This window comes from Pan troglodytes, chromosome 3, assembly GCF_028858775.2.
Source record: "Pan troglodytes isolate AG18354 chromosome 3, NHGRI_mPanTro3-v2.0_pri, whole genome shotgun sequence".
Lineage (NCBI taxonomy): Eukaryota > Metazoa > Chordata > Mammalia > Primates > Hominidae > Pan > Pan troglodytes.
This window is the reverse complement of record NC_072401.2, coordinates 104,579,593-104,594,436: the sequence shown is the minus strand read 5'-3', so window position 1 is coordinate 104,594,436 and position 14,844 is coordinate 104,579,593. Positions and strand designations below refer to the sequence as shown.

The following is a 14,844-nucleotide window of genomic DNA, read 5'->3' as shown; positions in this document are numbered from 1 at the left end:
CAACATGTATGTAAGGTCTGCTATATGTACTGAAAAGCTACATTTAGAAGGACTTCATGAAGCCAGCCCCAGTGGCATGCCTATAATTCCAGCTACTTAATAGGCTCAGGCAGGAGGATCACTTGACTCCAGGGGTTCAAGATCAGCCTGGGCAACATAGTGAGACCATCTCAAAAAATAAAAATTAAGATGCACTTCAGGTATTGTAGCAATTAGTCACAAATTTGTCATTTTGACAAGCTTTAATTCTAATAGGTACAATCTGTTACATCATGTATACTGCCAAAATTATATTATGCAAATAACTAGAATAAAGTTTTAACTTACAATTATATTTCTTAGTTTACTTTAAAATATTAAGAAATGATATTAAAAGGAAGAAAAGCAAGAGTCCACTAGGTATTGCCCTCTTTTTATGCTATATATATATATATATATATATGCATATAAATAAAATATTTGGATCAAAACTTTCCTAATGTTTAAACAATTTGACGCTTATTTTTCACACAGGAAATTCTCAAAGATTTCTCAGAAAGTGAATTCCCTAGCATAAAGACTGAATTTCAACAAGTACTAAGTAATAGGAAAGAAATGACACAGTTTTTGGAAGAGTGGTTAAATACTCGTTTTGATATAGAAAAGCTTAAAAATGGCATCCAGAAAGAAAATGATAGGATTTGTCAAGTGAATAACTTCTTTAATAACAGAATAATTGTAAGTATTACTTTTTGCTGTACTACTTTTTTGTTGCTGTTTGCTTTAATTGTCCTACCTCATTCTTAAAAGGGCAACTTATGTATATTTTCTTTATTTGTATATGCTTTAAAAAAATTGATTTGATAAAACGTGTTCTTCCTCTAATGTATTATTCTTCCTTATCAATTCATACTGATCAAGGTAACGAAATCTTGTTGTATAATATTTAGTTTCCACTTGTGAAATCTTGAATCCTCTTACTATTCTCCTCTTTTTCTTCTCCTTCTCACTGCTTCTGTAAGAACTGAGCCTTTTCCACAAGTAGCCTTAGAGATCGTAAGACATGAGTCTGTTTCAAGCTATGGGCAGCAACTGTGGTAAAGTCATAGACAAGCCTGGCCAGCTACTTTAGATGGGCCTCATGTGCTTTAATAAACTTTTTTTTTTAAGAGCAGTTTTAGGTTCACAGCAAAATTGAGCAGAAAGTACAGAGAGTTCTCTTATACCCCATCTCCACAAACACAATCTCCCCTATCAACAGCCCACATCAGGGTGGCACATTTGGCACAATCGATGAACGTACATTGATACATCATTATCACCCAAGAGAGTCCGTAGCTTACATTAGGGTTCACACTTGGCATAGTACATTCTATGAGTTACAATTGTAAAATGACATGTATCCATCATTACAGTATCATACAGAGTAATTTTACTATCCTGCCATAAAAATTCCCTGGGTTCCACCTGTATTCATCACTTCACCTTCCTAAACCCTGGCAACTGTTAATCTTTTTACTGTCTCCATAGTAGCACCTTTTCCAGAATGTCATATGTTGGAATCATACAGTATATAGCCTTTTCAGGTTGACAACTTTCACTTAGTAATATTTATTTACGTTTTCTCCATGTCTTTTCATGGTTTCATAGCTTATTTCTTTTTAATGCTGAATAATATTCCATTGTGTGTATGTACCTGTTTATCTACTTACCTACCAAAGGATATTTTGGTGGCTTGTATGTTTTGGCAATTATGAATTCAGCTGCTATAAACATACATATGTATCTTTTTGTGTGGACATACATTTTCAACTCTCTTGAGTAAATATCAAGGAATGCAATTTCTGGATCATACAGTAAAAGTTTGTTTAGTTTTGTAATAAACTGCCAGACAGTCTTCCAAAGGGGCGGTACCATTTTGCACTCCCACCAGCAATGAATAAAATTCCTGTTGCTCCACATTCTCATCAGCATTTGGTGTTGTCAGTTTGGGATTTTGACCATTCTAGTAAGTGTAGTAAGTGTAGTATTTGACCATTCTAGTGGTATCTCATTCAGTTTGCAATTCTCTAATAACATATGATGTTGAACATTTTTTATAGTTATTTGTCATCTGTGTATCTTTTCTGGTGAAGTGTCTGTTCAGGTCTGTTGCCCTTATTTTAGTCAGGTTATTTGTTTTCTCATTGTTAAGGTTTAAGAATTGTTTGTATACTTTGAGTATTGGTCTTTTATCAGATGTGTCTTGGAAATATATTCTACCAATCTGTGGCTTGTCTTCTCACTCCCTTGGCATTGTATTTCAGAGTGCAGATTTTTAATGTTAAAAAAAAGTCTAGCTTATCAATTATTTCTTTCATAGATTATGCCTTTGAGTTTGTATCTAAAATATCACCAAACCCAAGATCATCTAGATTTTCTCCTATGCTGTCTTCCATAGTTTTTGTTTTACATTTAAACCAATGATCCATCTTGAGTTAATTTTTCTGAAGTTCTTAAGGTCTTTTTTTTTTTTTTTGCTTGTAGAAGTCCAGATTCAGCACCATTATATTGTCTTTGCTCCTTTGTCAATGATCATTTGACTACGTGGGATCTATTTCTGAGCTCTCTATTCTATTCCATTGATCTATTTGTTCTTTCATTTATAGCAAATCTGGAAACTGCTGATTTTTATAGTAAATCTGGAAGTCAAGTAACATCAGTTCTCTGACGTCGTTCTTCAGCATTGTGTTGGTTATTCTGGGTCCTTTGCCTCTCCATACAAACTTTGGAATTAGTTTGTCCCTATTCACAGAATAACTTCCTATGGTTTTGTTGGGATTACTTCTAATTTATAGATGGAAAGAACTGACATCTTGACAATATCGTGTCTTTTTTTCCATGAATATGGAATATTTCTCCATTTATTTGATTCTTTTATTTTTTTATAAGAGTTTGGTAGTTTTTCTCATATAGATCTTGTATATATTTGTTAGATTTGCCTATGTATTTTATTTTGGGGGGTGCTAGTATAAATGGTAATGTATTTTTAATTTCAAATTACACTTGTAAATTGCTGGTATACAGGAAAGCTATTAACTTTTGTATATTGACTTTTTATCCTGCAACTTTGCGATAGTTGCTTATTTAGTTCCAGGAGTATTTTTGTTGATGCCTTCAGATTTTCTGTGTAGATGATCATGTCATGTGTAAACAAAGAGAGTTTTGTTTTATTTCTTCTTTACAAATTTGTGTACCTTGTATTTTCTTTACTTGTCTTATGAAGTTAATTTGGACTTCCAGTACAGTGTTGAAAACCAGAGGTGAGAGGGGACATCCTTGCCTTGTTTCTGATCACAGCTGGAAGACTTCTAGTTTCTCATGATTAACTATGATGTTAGCTGTAGTTTTTTGTAGACATTCTTTATCAAGTTGTAGAGGTTCATCTCTATTGCTGAGAGTTTTAAATTATGAATGGGTATTGGATTTTGACAAATGTTTTCTGCATCCATTGATATGATCATGTGATTTTTCTTCTTTAGCCTATGTGATGGAACATTAATTGATTTTTGAATGTTAAACCAGCCTTGCATACCTGGGATAAATCCTATTTGGTCATGTATAATCATTTTTACACGTGATTGGATTTGACTTCCTAATATTTTGTTGAGATTTTCACATCTTTTTTTACATCTTTGTTTGTTTTTTATTTTATTTTATTTTATTTTTTGAGATGGAGTCTCACTCTGTCTCCCAGGCTGGAGTGTAATGGCACAATCTCGGCACACGGCAACCTCTGCCTCCCAGGTTCAAGCACTTCTCCTGCCTCAGCTAGGATTACACACACGCACCACCACGCCTGGCTAATTTTTGTATTTTTAGTAGAGACGGGTTTCACCATGTTGGTCAGGCTGGTCTCGAACTCCTGACCTCGTGATCCACCCACCTCGGCCTCCCAAAGTACTGGGATTACAGGCATGAACCACCGCACCCAGCTTTTACATCTCTTTTTATGGGAGATACTGGTCTGTAGTTTTCTTGTATAATGTCATCATCTGGTTTTAGTATTAGAATAATGCTGACATCATAGAATGAGTTTCCGTTTCTATCTTCTAGAAGAGATTGTAGGTTGTAGAGAATGGGTATAGTTTTTTCCTTAAATTTCTTAAATATTTGGTAGAATTCACCATTGAACTCATCTGGACCTGGTGCTTTCTGTTTTGGAAAGTTTTTAATTACTGACTCCATTTCTTTGATAGATATAGGCCTAATCGAACTGCCTTTCTTGTGTATTGGTAGATTGTGTCTTTCAAAGAATTGGTCCATTTCATTTAAATTATCAAATTTGTGGGTTGTTCATAATTGTAGGTTGTAATAATTGAGTTGTTCCTAATATTTTTTAATGTCCATGGGCTCTATAGTGATGTCCATTTCTGATCCATTTCTGATATTAGTAATTTGTATTCTTTTTCTTTTTCTTAGTTTGCCTAGCTAGAGGTTTATTAACTTTATTGATCTTTTCAAAGAACCAGTTTTTAGGATATTTATTTTCTCTATTGATTTTGTTTCAATTTCATTGATTTCTACTTTTATTATTTCTTCTGCTTACTTTGGATTTAATTTGCTCTTCACTTTTAGTTTCCTAAGGTTAAAGCCTCATTTATTGATTTTTAGGTCTTTCCTCTTTTCTAATACTGGTATTCAATGCTATAAATTTTCCTCTAAACACTGTTTTTACTGCATCCCACAGATACTGATAAGTCATATTTTCATTTTCATTGAGTTCAAAATACATTTTAATTTCTCTTTATTTCTTCTGTGACCCGTATGTTGTTTAGAAATGTATTTTTTAAATCTCTAATTATCCGGGGATTTTTCAGCTGTTTTTGATTTCTAGTTTAATTCCATTGTGGTCTGAGAGCAGACATGGTATGATTGGTCCAGAATGTGGTCTGTCTTCACAAATATTCAATGTGAGTTTGAGAAGAATATATAATATGCTGTTGTCGGATGAAGTAGTCAATAGATGTCAATTGCATCCAGTTGATAGATGGTACTGTTAAATTCAACCATGTCCTTCCTGATTTTTCTGCCTGGTGGATCTGTTCACTTCTGATAGAGAGGCGTTGAAGTCTCCAACTATAATAAATTGATCTATTTCTCCTTGTAGTTTTATCAGTTTTTGCCTCAAGTATTTTAATGCGTTTTTGTTAGGTGCATGCAAAATAAAAATTGTTATGTCTTCTTGGGGTATTGATGTCTTTATCACTACGTAATGTCCCTTTATCCCTGATAGTTTTCCTTGCTCTGAACTCTGCTATGTGTGAAATTAATATCACTACTTCATCTCTTTTGACTAGTTTTAACATGGTGTATCTTTCTCCATCCCTTTACTTTCTAATCTATGTGTCCTTATATTGAAGATGGGTTTCTTGTAGACAACATACAGTCAGCTCTTATTTTTTGATCTGCTTTGACAGTCGGTCTTTTAATTGGTGTATTTAGACCATTGACGTTTAAGGTGATTATTGATATAATTGGATTAATATCTACCATATTGTTTCTGTTTTCTATTTTTTGCCCTTATTCTTTGTACCTATTTTTGTCTTCCACATTTTTTCTGCCTTTTATGATTTAAATTATTTTATGATTCCATTTTCTCTGCTTAGCATACAACTACACTTCTATCTTGTTTTAGTGGTTGCTCTAGAGTTTGCAATATATCCATTTACAACTAATCTGAGCCCAATTTCAAATAACACTTTCCACTTCACAGATAATATAAGTACCTTATAATAACAAAATATTTATAATTTCTCCCTCCCATCCATTGTATCATTGCCTTTATTCATTTCACTTATTCATAAGCATACATAAGTTAGCTCAGTTAAGAATAAGGAAATAAGTTTTTGTTTTACCTTCACTTATTCCTTCTCTTGTGCTCTTCCTTTCTTTATGTAGATCTGAGTTTCTGACTGTATCATTTTCCTTTCCTCTGAAGAACTTCTTTTTAACATTTCTTGCAAGACCAGTCTACTGACAGCAAATTCCCTCCATTTTTGTTTGTCTCAGAAAGTCTTTATTTCTACTTTACTTTTGAAGAATAATTTTACATGGAATAGAATTATAGGTTAGTATGTTTTTTCACTCCACTGTCTTCTAGCTTGAATAGCTTCAGAGAAGTCAGATGTAATTCTTATCTTCACTCCCCTATAGGTATGGTGTTTTTTCCCTTCTAGCTTCTTCAAAGATTTTTTTTTTACCTTTGATTTTTCTGAAGTTTGAATATGATATGCTTAGATGTTGTTTTTTGTTTTTGGGGGTTTTTTTCGGGTTTTTTTGGGGTTTGTTTTTTTTTTATATTTGTCCCGTTTAGCATTATGAGTTTTCTGGATTCCTGGTTTGGTGTACGTTGTTAATCTGTGGAAATTCTTAGTCGTTACTACTTCAAATATTCCTGCTCTTTCTTTTTCTGTTCACCTTCTGGTATTCCCATTATGTATACGTTACACCTTTTATAATTACTGCACAGTTCTAGGATGTTGTTTAGGGATTTTTTCAGTCTTTTTACTCTTTGCTTTTCAGTTTTGGAAGTTTCCATTGTCATATTTCCAAGTTGAGTTTCTTTCTTCAGCCAGTCTGCTAATGAACTCTTCAAGGGCATTCTTCGTTTCTCTTAAGAGCATTTTTGATCTCTAGCATTTCTTAATTTTTTTTCTCAAAATTTCTATGTCTCTTCTTACATTGTTTATTTGTTCTTGCAAGTCGTCTGCTTTTTCCACTAAGGCCCCTAGCATATTAATCCATTTTTTTTAAATTTCTGGTCTGATAACTCTAATGTTCCTGGCATTTCTGACTGTGGTTCTGATGCTTATTCAGTCTCTTCAAACTGTGTTTTTTGCCCTCTAGTATGTCTTGTAATTTTTTTTGCTGAAAAGCAGGCATGATTTACTGGGTAAAAGTAACTGTAGCAAATAGGCCTTTAGTAATGTAGTGGCAAGGTGTGTGTGGTGGGTGGCAGGCGGAGTATATTTCCCTGCCTTCACATGGAAGGCAAGAGCCAGCTGAAACTTAGTATTTCCCCCTCCTCCAGATATATTAGGCCCTGATAAAACCCCAGCATGTTAGGCTCTGGTGAAATAGTTTCTGCTGAGGTCAGGCCTTAAGAAAAAAAAAATGCTGTGTTTTGTTTTAAAATGGTTCCTTTTCTCCTCTCCTGCCAGACTCACAAAGGGATTTCTCCAATATTAACTGTGATGACTTGGTAGAGCTCCTGAAGGTAAAATACAAAAGTGTGGCGGCCACTGTATGACTAGGTCTCCGAAGTTTTTAACTCTCAGAGTTGCCACACTGAGCTCCAATAATTCATCATTGCAGTTCAGGTTTTCCTACCCCATAACTGGTTCCTGCAAAGGGTTTCTGCTCTAAGTTGTAATTCTCTGTATGTGCCTCTCTGCCTCTCCAGTTTGGGGAGCATCCCTTTGCCCTGCAACCTCACTTCTCTGATGGATCTAAGCAGAGTTGTGGATTTTTTTCATTTGTTTTGCTTTTTCCTTGTTAGGTAACTCCTTTTTTTTTTTTTTTTTTTTTTTTTTGAGATGGAGTCTCACTCTGTCACCCAGGCTGGAGTGTGCAGTGGCTCAATCTCGGCTCACTGCAACCTCCGCCTCCTGGGTTCAAGCGATTCTCTTGCCTCAGCCTCCCGAGTAACTGGGACTACAGGCACGTGCCACCACTCCCAGCTAATTTTTGTATTTTTTTTAGTAGAGACAGGGTTTCACCTGTTGGCCAGGATGATCTCAATCTCTTGACCTCATGATCTGCCTGCCTCGGACTGCCAGAGTGCTGGGATTACAGGTGTGAGCCACTGCACCCGTCCTGGACTGGCAACTTCTAAACACCTAAAATGCTAAACTAGAAATTCCAAAATTTTGATTTTTTTTTTTAATCATTGTTCCCAAGGTGATCAGCCCAAATGTACTGAGTCATAAGGACCAACATTGCTTAAGATCAGTTTGTTAACTTGTTTTACATTTCAGTGATTGGTATTTGGTGGGTACAAAAGTAATTGCAGTATTCATTCTGCTTTCAGAAGTAATCCCTTCTCTGTTTCATTGGTAAAACATGTAATATTCAAAAGATTGCTTATTTATATTAAATTGGAGCAATGGTAGCTAGATTAATATTATAGTTTCCAAAATACATTTTATAGTTCATATGTTTGGACAGTTCTTTTCTGACAATTTAATTTCATCTGCAAATTATATTGGAATCTTGTTGAAATAAGGAACAATGCCTTTTTTAAAAAGTTTTCCCATGGAAAGTTCATCCTGTTTATTGATTAGTCAGAGCTAGCCAAATAGCAGTTGGCTATTTCAAGAAAAAACAAAGAAGTCCACAATCAGTAGAGAAAGGCACAAAACCAATGTTTGGATAAGATCATGTCTATTTGTAATTTGTTGTTTTTCTTGTAATACTGGAGACCCAGTTGTGATTAGAAAGCAGGGATTTCTACTATGTGGATCAGCATGTATATGTGGCTTCTTCCAGCACATAAGAGTAGGCATTAATAACTTGGTATGGTGTGAGGCGCATAGTCCAGAGCCAAGGAGTGTCCAGGGTGTCAGGAACACAAGGAATTTAAGATCTGGTAGAATGACCACAAAGCCTGGTAGAATGACCACAAAGCCACAAAGAAGTTAGGGATGAGACTAATGGGGCATTCATGATGAGAGCAGAAAGTACAATCTGCAGGAATTAGGAAGTAAAAAAGATATCAATAATTTCAGAGTTAGTTAGCCTTCAATATAAAAGAGTATTGTTATTCCCTGTACAGAAATACAAGATATTCAGATTAATTACCAACAATCAGTGAGTTATTTTCCCTATTAACATTGAGGTTTGTAATGAAGCAGGACAATAGATAATTGTTAAGTTTCTAGCTGTGCTCAGCTATTAGATATCAGTTAATGTTTCATTATCAGCCATAGCATATATAATGATTTTAACCTGGATAATTCTTCAGGTTCTCTTCATATGTTAGTACAAATCTAATAAAGTGAGATTATCATCTTGCAGATCAATATGAATCCTCTCTAGTCATTATTCATTTTATTGTCATCATCCACATCCAACATCTGAAATTTCAGAAACTGATGCAAACTACAAAGAATGTTCACATTCTTTTAAAGTACTGTTTTAGAATGTTCTAAATAATGAACTTCAGCATATACACTGTCCTAGAATTCTAGGGTTTTTTGAAGTTTTTTTAAAATATGTATATCAAGACCCCCCACCCCCGAGGGGATGCCATGGATGGTACCAAACCCTATGTATTCTGTTTTTTCTATACATCCATACCTATGATAAAGTTTAATTTATGAATTAGACACAGTAAGAGATTAGTAACAACAGCTAATAAAATAGAAAAATTTTAACAATATACTATAGTAAAATTTATATGAATGTGGACTCTCTCAAAATATCTTATTTTACTGCACTCTCCTTTCTTATGATGTGAGATGATACAGTGCCTACCTGATAAGATGAAGGAATATGAATGACCTAGACATTTTGATATAGTCTTAGACTACTATTGACCTTCTGTATTCCTGAATCCATGAATAAATCTTACTTGCAATAAAGGGCTTGATGTCACTTTTTTCAGGGGATCCCTTGCTGAAGTCTTCCTAGATGCTCAATGCTTGCTGGTACAACACACTGTCATCAACTGGAACACATTTCTGTTCTTGTCTTCTACCACAAATTTAATGCCTTTTCTAGCTTAACTAAGCACTTATCACACACTGTTGCAGGCTGAAGTGCTGCAGCAAAAACAGCACAAATTTCTCTTCCCTTCTTCACAATTTCATGGATAAAAGATTCATTCTAACCATAGATCTTAGCAACCTCAATATATGATTTTTTTTCTTATTAAGTTGAGAACTTTTACCTTCTCACTTACAAGAAGCACTTGACAGCTTCACTGTGGCATATCTAAATTGCCAGCATTACTACTCTTGTGCTTTGGGGCCATTATTAATTAAAATAAGGGTTACTTGGACACAAGTACTGCAATACAGCAGCAATCGGATAATCAGGGTGGCTAATCAAGTGAACAAGTAGTGTATGCTGGACAAGAGGATGATTTACATCCCAGGCAGGACTGAGCAGGATGACTCAGTTTCACTGTGCTACTCAGAATGGTGTGCAATTCAAAACCTGTGAATTGTTTATTTCTGGAGTTTCCCATTTAATATTTTCAGACCACTTTTGACTGAGGGTAACTGAAACCATGGAAAATAAAATTGCAGGTAAGTGGGGACTACTATAAATCGTTTTAGAGCTATAATGGTATTTTACTGTTCAATAGGCCATAATGAATGAATCAACAGAGTTTGAGGAAAGAAGTGCTACCATATCCAAAGAGTGGGAACAGGACCTGAAATCACTGAAAGAGAAAAATGAAAAACTATTTAAAAACTACCAAACATTGAAGACTTCCTTGGCATCTGGTGCCCAGGTTAATCCTACCACACAAGACAATAAGAATCCTCATGTTACATCAAGAGCTACACAGTTAACCACAGAGGTATATAATTTCTTATAAAATGTTCTTCAGTTTGCAGCTTCATCACAGAGTTTAGAGCAAAATTATAGTATTTACTTATTACTGAACATGAACACATTTATTTTTGTAAGTGATGGGCTTGATTTTTACTAGTAGTTCTACTATGGCTATCGTTCAACTAAACTAATTATAAAGCTAGACATTATATAAGATATTATTATAAAACATAAATCGTAGCTTCATTTGATTATTACATTCATAAACTATAGTTTAAGTTACTACCAGTTAAGGTACAATTACCATAAAAGTTTTCCAAATTATGTGACTTTCTGTTGAACTGTGATCTATGTCTGTATGCAGAACAAATATTAGCTTGGAGAGAAATAGCAATTCAGCTTTTCTCATTATCATCAGCGTATTTAATATTGCTTAATGTTATAATCACAATAAAAATATAAGAGGTTAAAAAATATAACAAGATTGTTACGCAGATTAACTTGTATCTAAGAACCAGTACATTATTTGAATAACCAAATTACCTTATTAACTACCCTTACTCGGGAATCTAACAACATGTGTAAAATGTTGTATTTTGTTAGCACACAAAACGACTTGTAGGGAACCCAATAGTAAATTACAATTTATCATTTTTACCAAAATAAATACTTATAATAAAACATCAACCACCAGCTTAATGAGAACTAGATCACTAGTATACAGTGTTTTGATTTGTAGGGTATTACAGATAAAATAGAGGAAAGATGATAATCCATCTACCAATATAGTAATTTAAAGAAACAAAAGGAAAGTTGGTCAATCTTCAATGACCAGAGAAAATAGTCTAGCAGATAATAAAATACATGCTACTATCATTAGACAAGTTTGATGCAAAAATGGACAAGTAGAGCAGTGGAACAGAATAGAAGGTTCAGAAATATACCCAATTAAGTATGAGAATTTAGTACAGGTGTATGATAACAGTAACATTCAATTCAGTGGGGAAAAAAAATGGTTTACTTGGCCAGGTGTGTGAGTCTGTAATCCCAGTACTTTGGGAGGCCAAGGTTGGAGGATTACTTGAGCCTAGGAGTTTAAGATAAGCTTGGACAACATAGTGAGACCCTGTCTCTACAAAAAAAAAAGTGTTTTTTTAATATATTATCCAGGTGCAGTGACATCCACCTGTGGTCTCAGCTATGTGGGAGGCTTAGCTGGGAGGATTACTTGAGCCTGGGAGATCGAGACTGCAGTGAGCCATGATCATGCCACTGCACACCAGCCTAGGCAACAGAGTGAGGCACTGCCTCAAAAAAAAAAAAAAAGAAAGAAAGAAAGAAAAGATGGTTTGCTTAGTGCATGATTTTGATACAACAGGATAGCCATCTGGAAAAAAGTAAGGCTGGATTCCTATCTCGTTCATTAAACAAAAATGAATTCTAAATGGGCCCCCAAAAATCCAGACATTTTGCCAAAAACAAAAAAGAGTGTGTACATGTGAATAATATGATACCTTTATGAAATGAGATTCTATATGTCCATGAAAACAAAAAATAGGAGAGATCTATGTGTTGATAATGGAAAGATCTGGAAAAAATATGTTCTCAAGTTTTAAAATAAAGCAGAACTATATTTAGTATATTGTGTGTATACTATTTTTAGAAACTATATATTCATGTATATTTGGTTATAGATAGAAAATTTCTGGAAGGATACACCTGAAGAAGTTTAGTAGTCATTGCTTCAGGGTCAACTGGGGGTCTGAGATGGGGAGACTTACTCTTCATTATATGTCTTTGAATTTTTTTCCACATATTTGTGTTTTTCTATTTAAGATTAATAAGGGTGGGCATGGTGGTTCATGCCTTTAATCCCAGCACTTTGGGAGGCCAAGGCAGGCAGATCACCTGAGGTCAGGAATTCAATACCGGCCTGGCCAACGTGGTGAAACCCCATCTCTACTAAAAGTACAAAAATTAGCTAGGCGTGGTGGCACACACCTGTAGTCCCAGCTACTCGGGAGGCTGAGGCAGGACAATCGCTTGAATCCAGGAGGTGGAGGTTGCAGTGAGTCGAGATTGCGCCACTGCATTCCAGCCTGGGCAACAGAGCAAGACTCCATCTCAAAAAAAAAAAAAAATTAATAAAATTAAAGGGAAAGATAAATATATATTACTTTAGAGAGTCAATTAACCAATGTCCTTTGTTTAAGTGGTGTTCATGTAAAATATGAGTGCCTATTTAATATGCTTAGCACTATGCTAACTAATAAATCGCATAACCACTGTGCTGTTTTTAACTGCATGTTTTAAGAATTTGCAGACAGATTATAATATAAACCTTTGACATTTTCAATCCAAAAATCATCATCTAAATGAGGGAAATAACATGTCTGTAGATTGATGTTTGGCCTCTCTTCTATCCATTGTTAATACAATCTGTGAAAAATTAACAATATCTAAATATGATCATCTCTGTCTCAAATTTCTATACTGTGATTCTGTCTTGATGATAGAGCTTATGAATGTGTGCTTTTTCTAATAGAAAATTCGAGAGCTGGAAAATTCACTGCATGAAGCTAAAGAAAGTGCTATGCATAAGGAAAGCAAGATTATAAAGATGCAGAAAGAACTTGAGGTGACTAATGACATAATAGCAAAACTTCAAGCCAAAGTTCATGAATCAAATAAATGCCTTGAAAAAACAAAAGAGACAATTCAAGTACTTCAGGTAACTTAAACATAAAAATAAAAGTTGTTTGTTTGTTTGTTTGTTTAACCTATTGAATTCAGCAAATCTCCTTGTGCTCTATTCTTCCCTCTCACAACAACTTACTGTTACCTATGTGTTTCTGAAGTTCAGTACTCAAGCAGAAGCAGCTTAACTTAGAAGTGAAATGTAGGAGCATATTGTCATATAAAATATTATTTTTATTATGTTGGAAAAATAATTTTTAAAAGACATACATGTTGTTTATAGTTTAGTGTATATTTTTTCATTTTTCAAAAATTGCTTATCAAAATATATAATACTATTAGATAAGTAAATTTTTAAATTCTTTTTTTCCTACTTACTGCCTCTGTTACTGAGTCCCACCTGATGTCCCATGGGCTGAATCTGACCTGTTTTGGGGGGAAGAACCATAACTGAAATGTTTTTCAACTTGAATGTCATTAGACAAATCACACACTCAATAATCACTACTTACAGCTCCCTCTTGTTTTAGTTCCAGCCACTTCCCACATTTCTTCTACTCGAGTCTGATCCAAATTGGCATATTTAAATTTGCTGTTCTGCTCCAGTGTCTTTTCTCTCCAGTTAAAATTAGGAACACGTCAAGAATGCCTGCTTTATTCATTATTTAACATTGTTCTAAAAATTCTGGTCTATTCAGTGAGACATGAGCAGAGAGGCAAAAGAAAAAATTAAATTTGTTTTTTCAACAATTGTTATAGCTAGAAACTAAAAAAATTCAACTGTAAAGTTTTAGAATGTTGTAATTTTTTAATATTACTAATAATTGATCACAGTTTTTATTCATTCAACAAATATTTGCTGAGCACCAGCTATGTGTCACTCACTGTTCTAGAGGCCAATGGAAAAACAAAGCCCACGCCATCAAGGAACTTACATTCTAGTTGAAGGAGACAGAATATTAATTAAAAATGTAAAACATAGAAGGTATATTTTTATATATGTTATATATATTAAGAGGTATATTATATCTCAAGTGGTGAAAAGTGAAATGGAAAAAAATTAAGCCAGACAAGGGGGTACATGGTTCTGGGTGAAAGTGGACATGTGTGGGAAGAGAGATGATTGTATATACAGGAGTTGAGGAATATCACACCAGTAAGATGATCTGAAGGATGTGATAGGGTGAACTGTGTAGCCAGGGAGAAATATTCCAGGCAAAGGAAATAGCAAACTGAAAACAACAAGAAAGTTTGTGCATCCAGAGCAGAATAAGCAAGAGGATAGAGGTAGAAAATAAGGTGAGAAGTAGCAGAGGACCAGATCATAAAGGCCCTGTAAGCTATTTTAAGAACTCTCATTTCTATTCTGGGAGAGATGGAAACAAAGGCTTCTCAATGGGAAAAGGATAGTCTGATCAACTAATGGTGCCAGACAACTGAACATCCACAAGCAAAAAAAGACAAAGAACTTATACTTTTCACAAAAATTAACTCAAAATAGATCATAGGCATACATGTAAAATGCAAAACTAGAAAACTCCAAGAAGATGACATAGGAGAAGTTCTAAGTGACCTTGGGTTTGGCGATTTTTTAAGATATAATACAAGAAGTGCAATCCATAA

At 34.4% G+C, this 14,844-nt stretch overlaps 1 protein-coding gene across 16 annotated transcripts in view; it reads left to right on the top strand.

Moving 5' to 3' along the window:
• CENPE (centromere protein E) overlaps positions 1–14,844 on the top strand; it is a 92,857-nt gene that overhangs the window by 65,053 nt on the left and 12,960 nt on the right. For all 16 annotated transcript variants that reach the window (XM_063808987.1, XM_009448085.5, XM_009448079.5 and 13 more), the window contains 3 exons: positions 514–717; positions 10,331–10,549; positions 13,070–13,255. In XM_063808987.1, the coding sequence (XP_063665057.1) occupies positions 514–717; positions 10,331–10,549; positions 13,070–13,255 (609 nt within the window). The remainder of the gene's footprint in view (positions 1–513; positions 718–10,330; positions 10,550–13,069; positions 13,256–14,844) is intronic.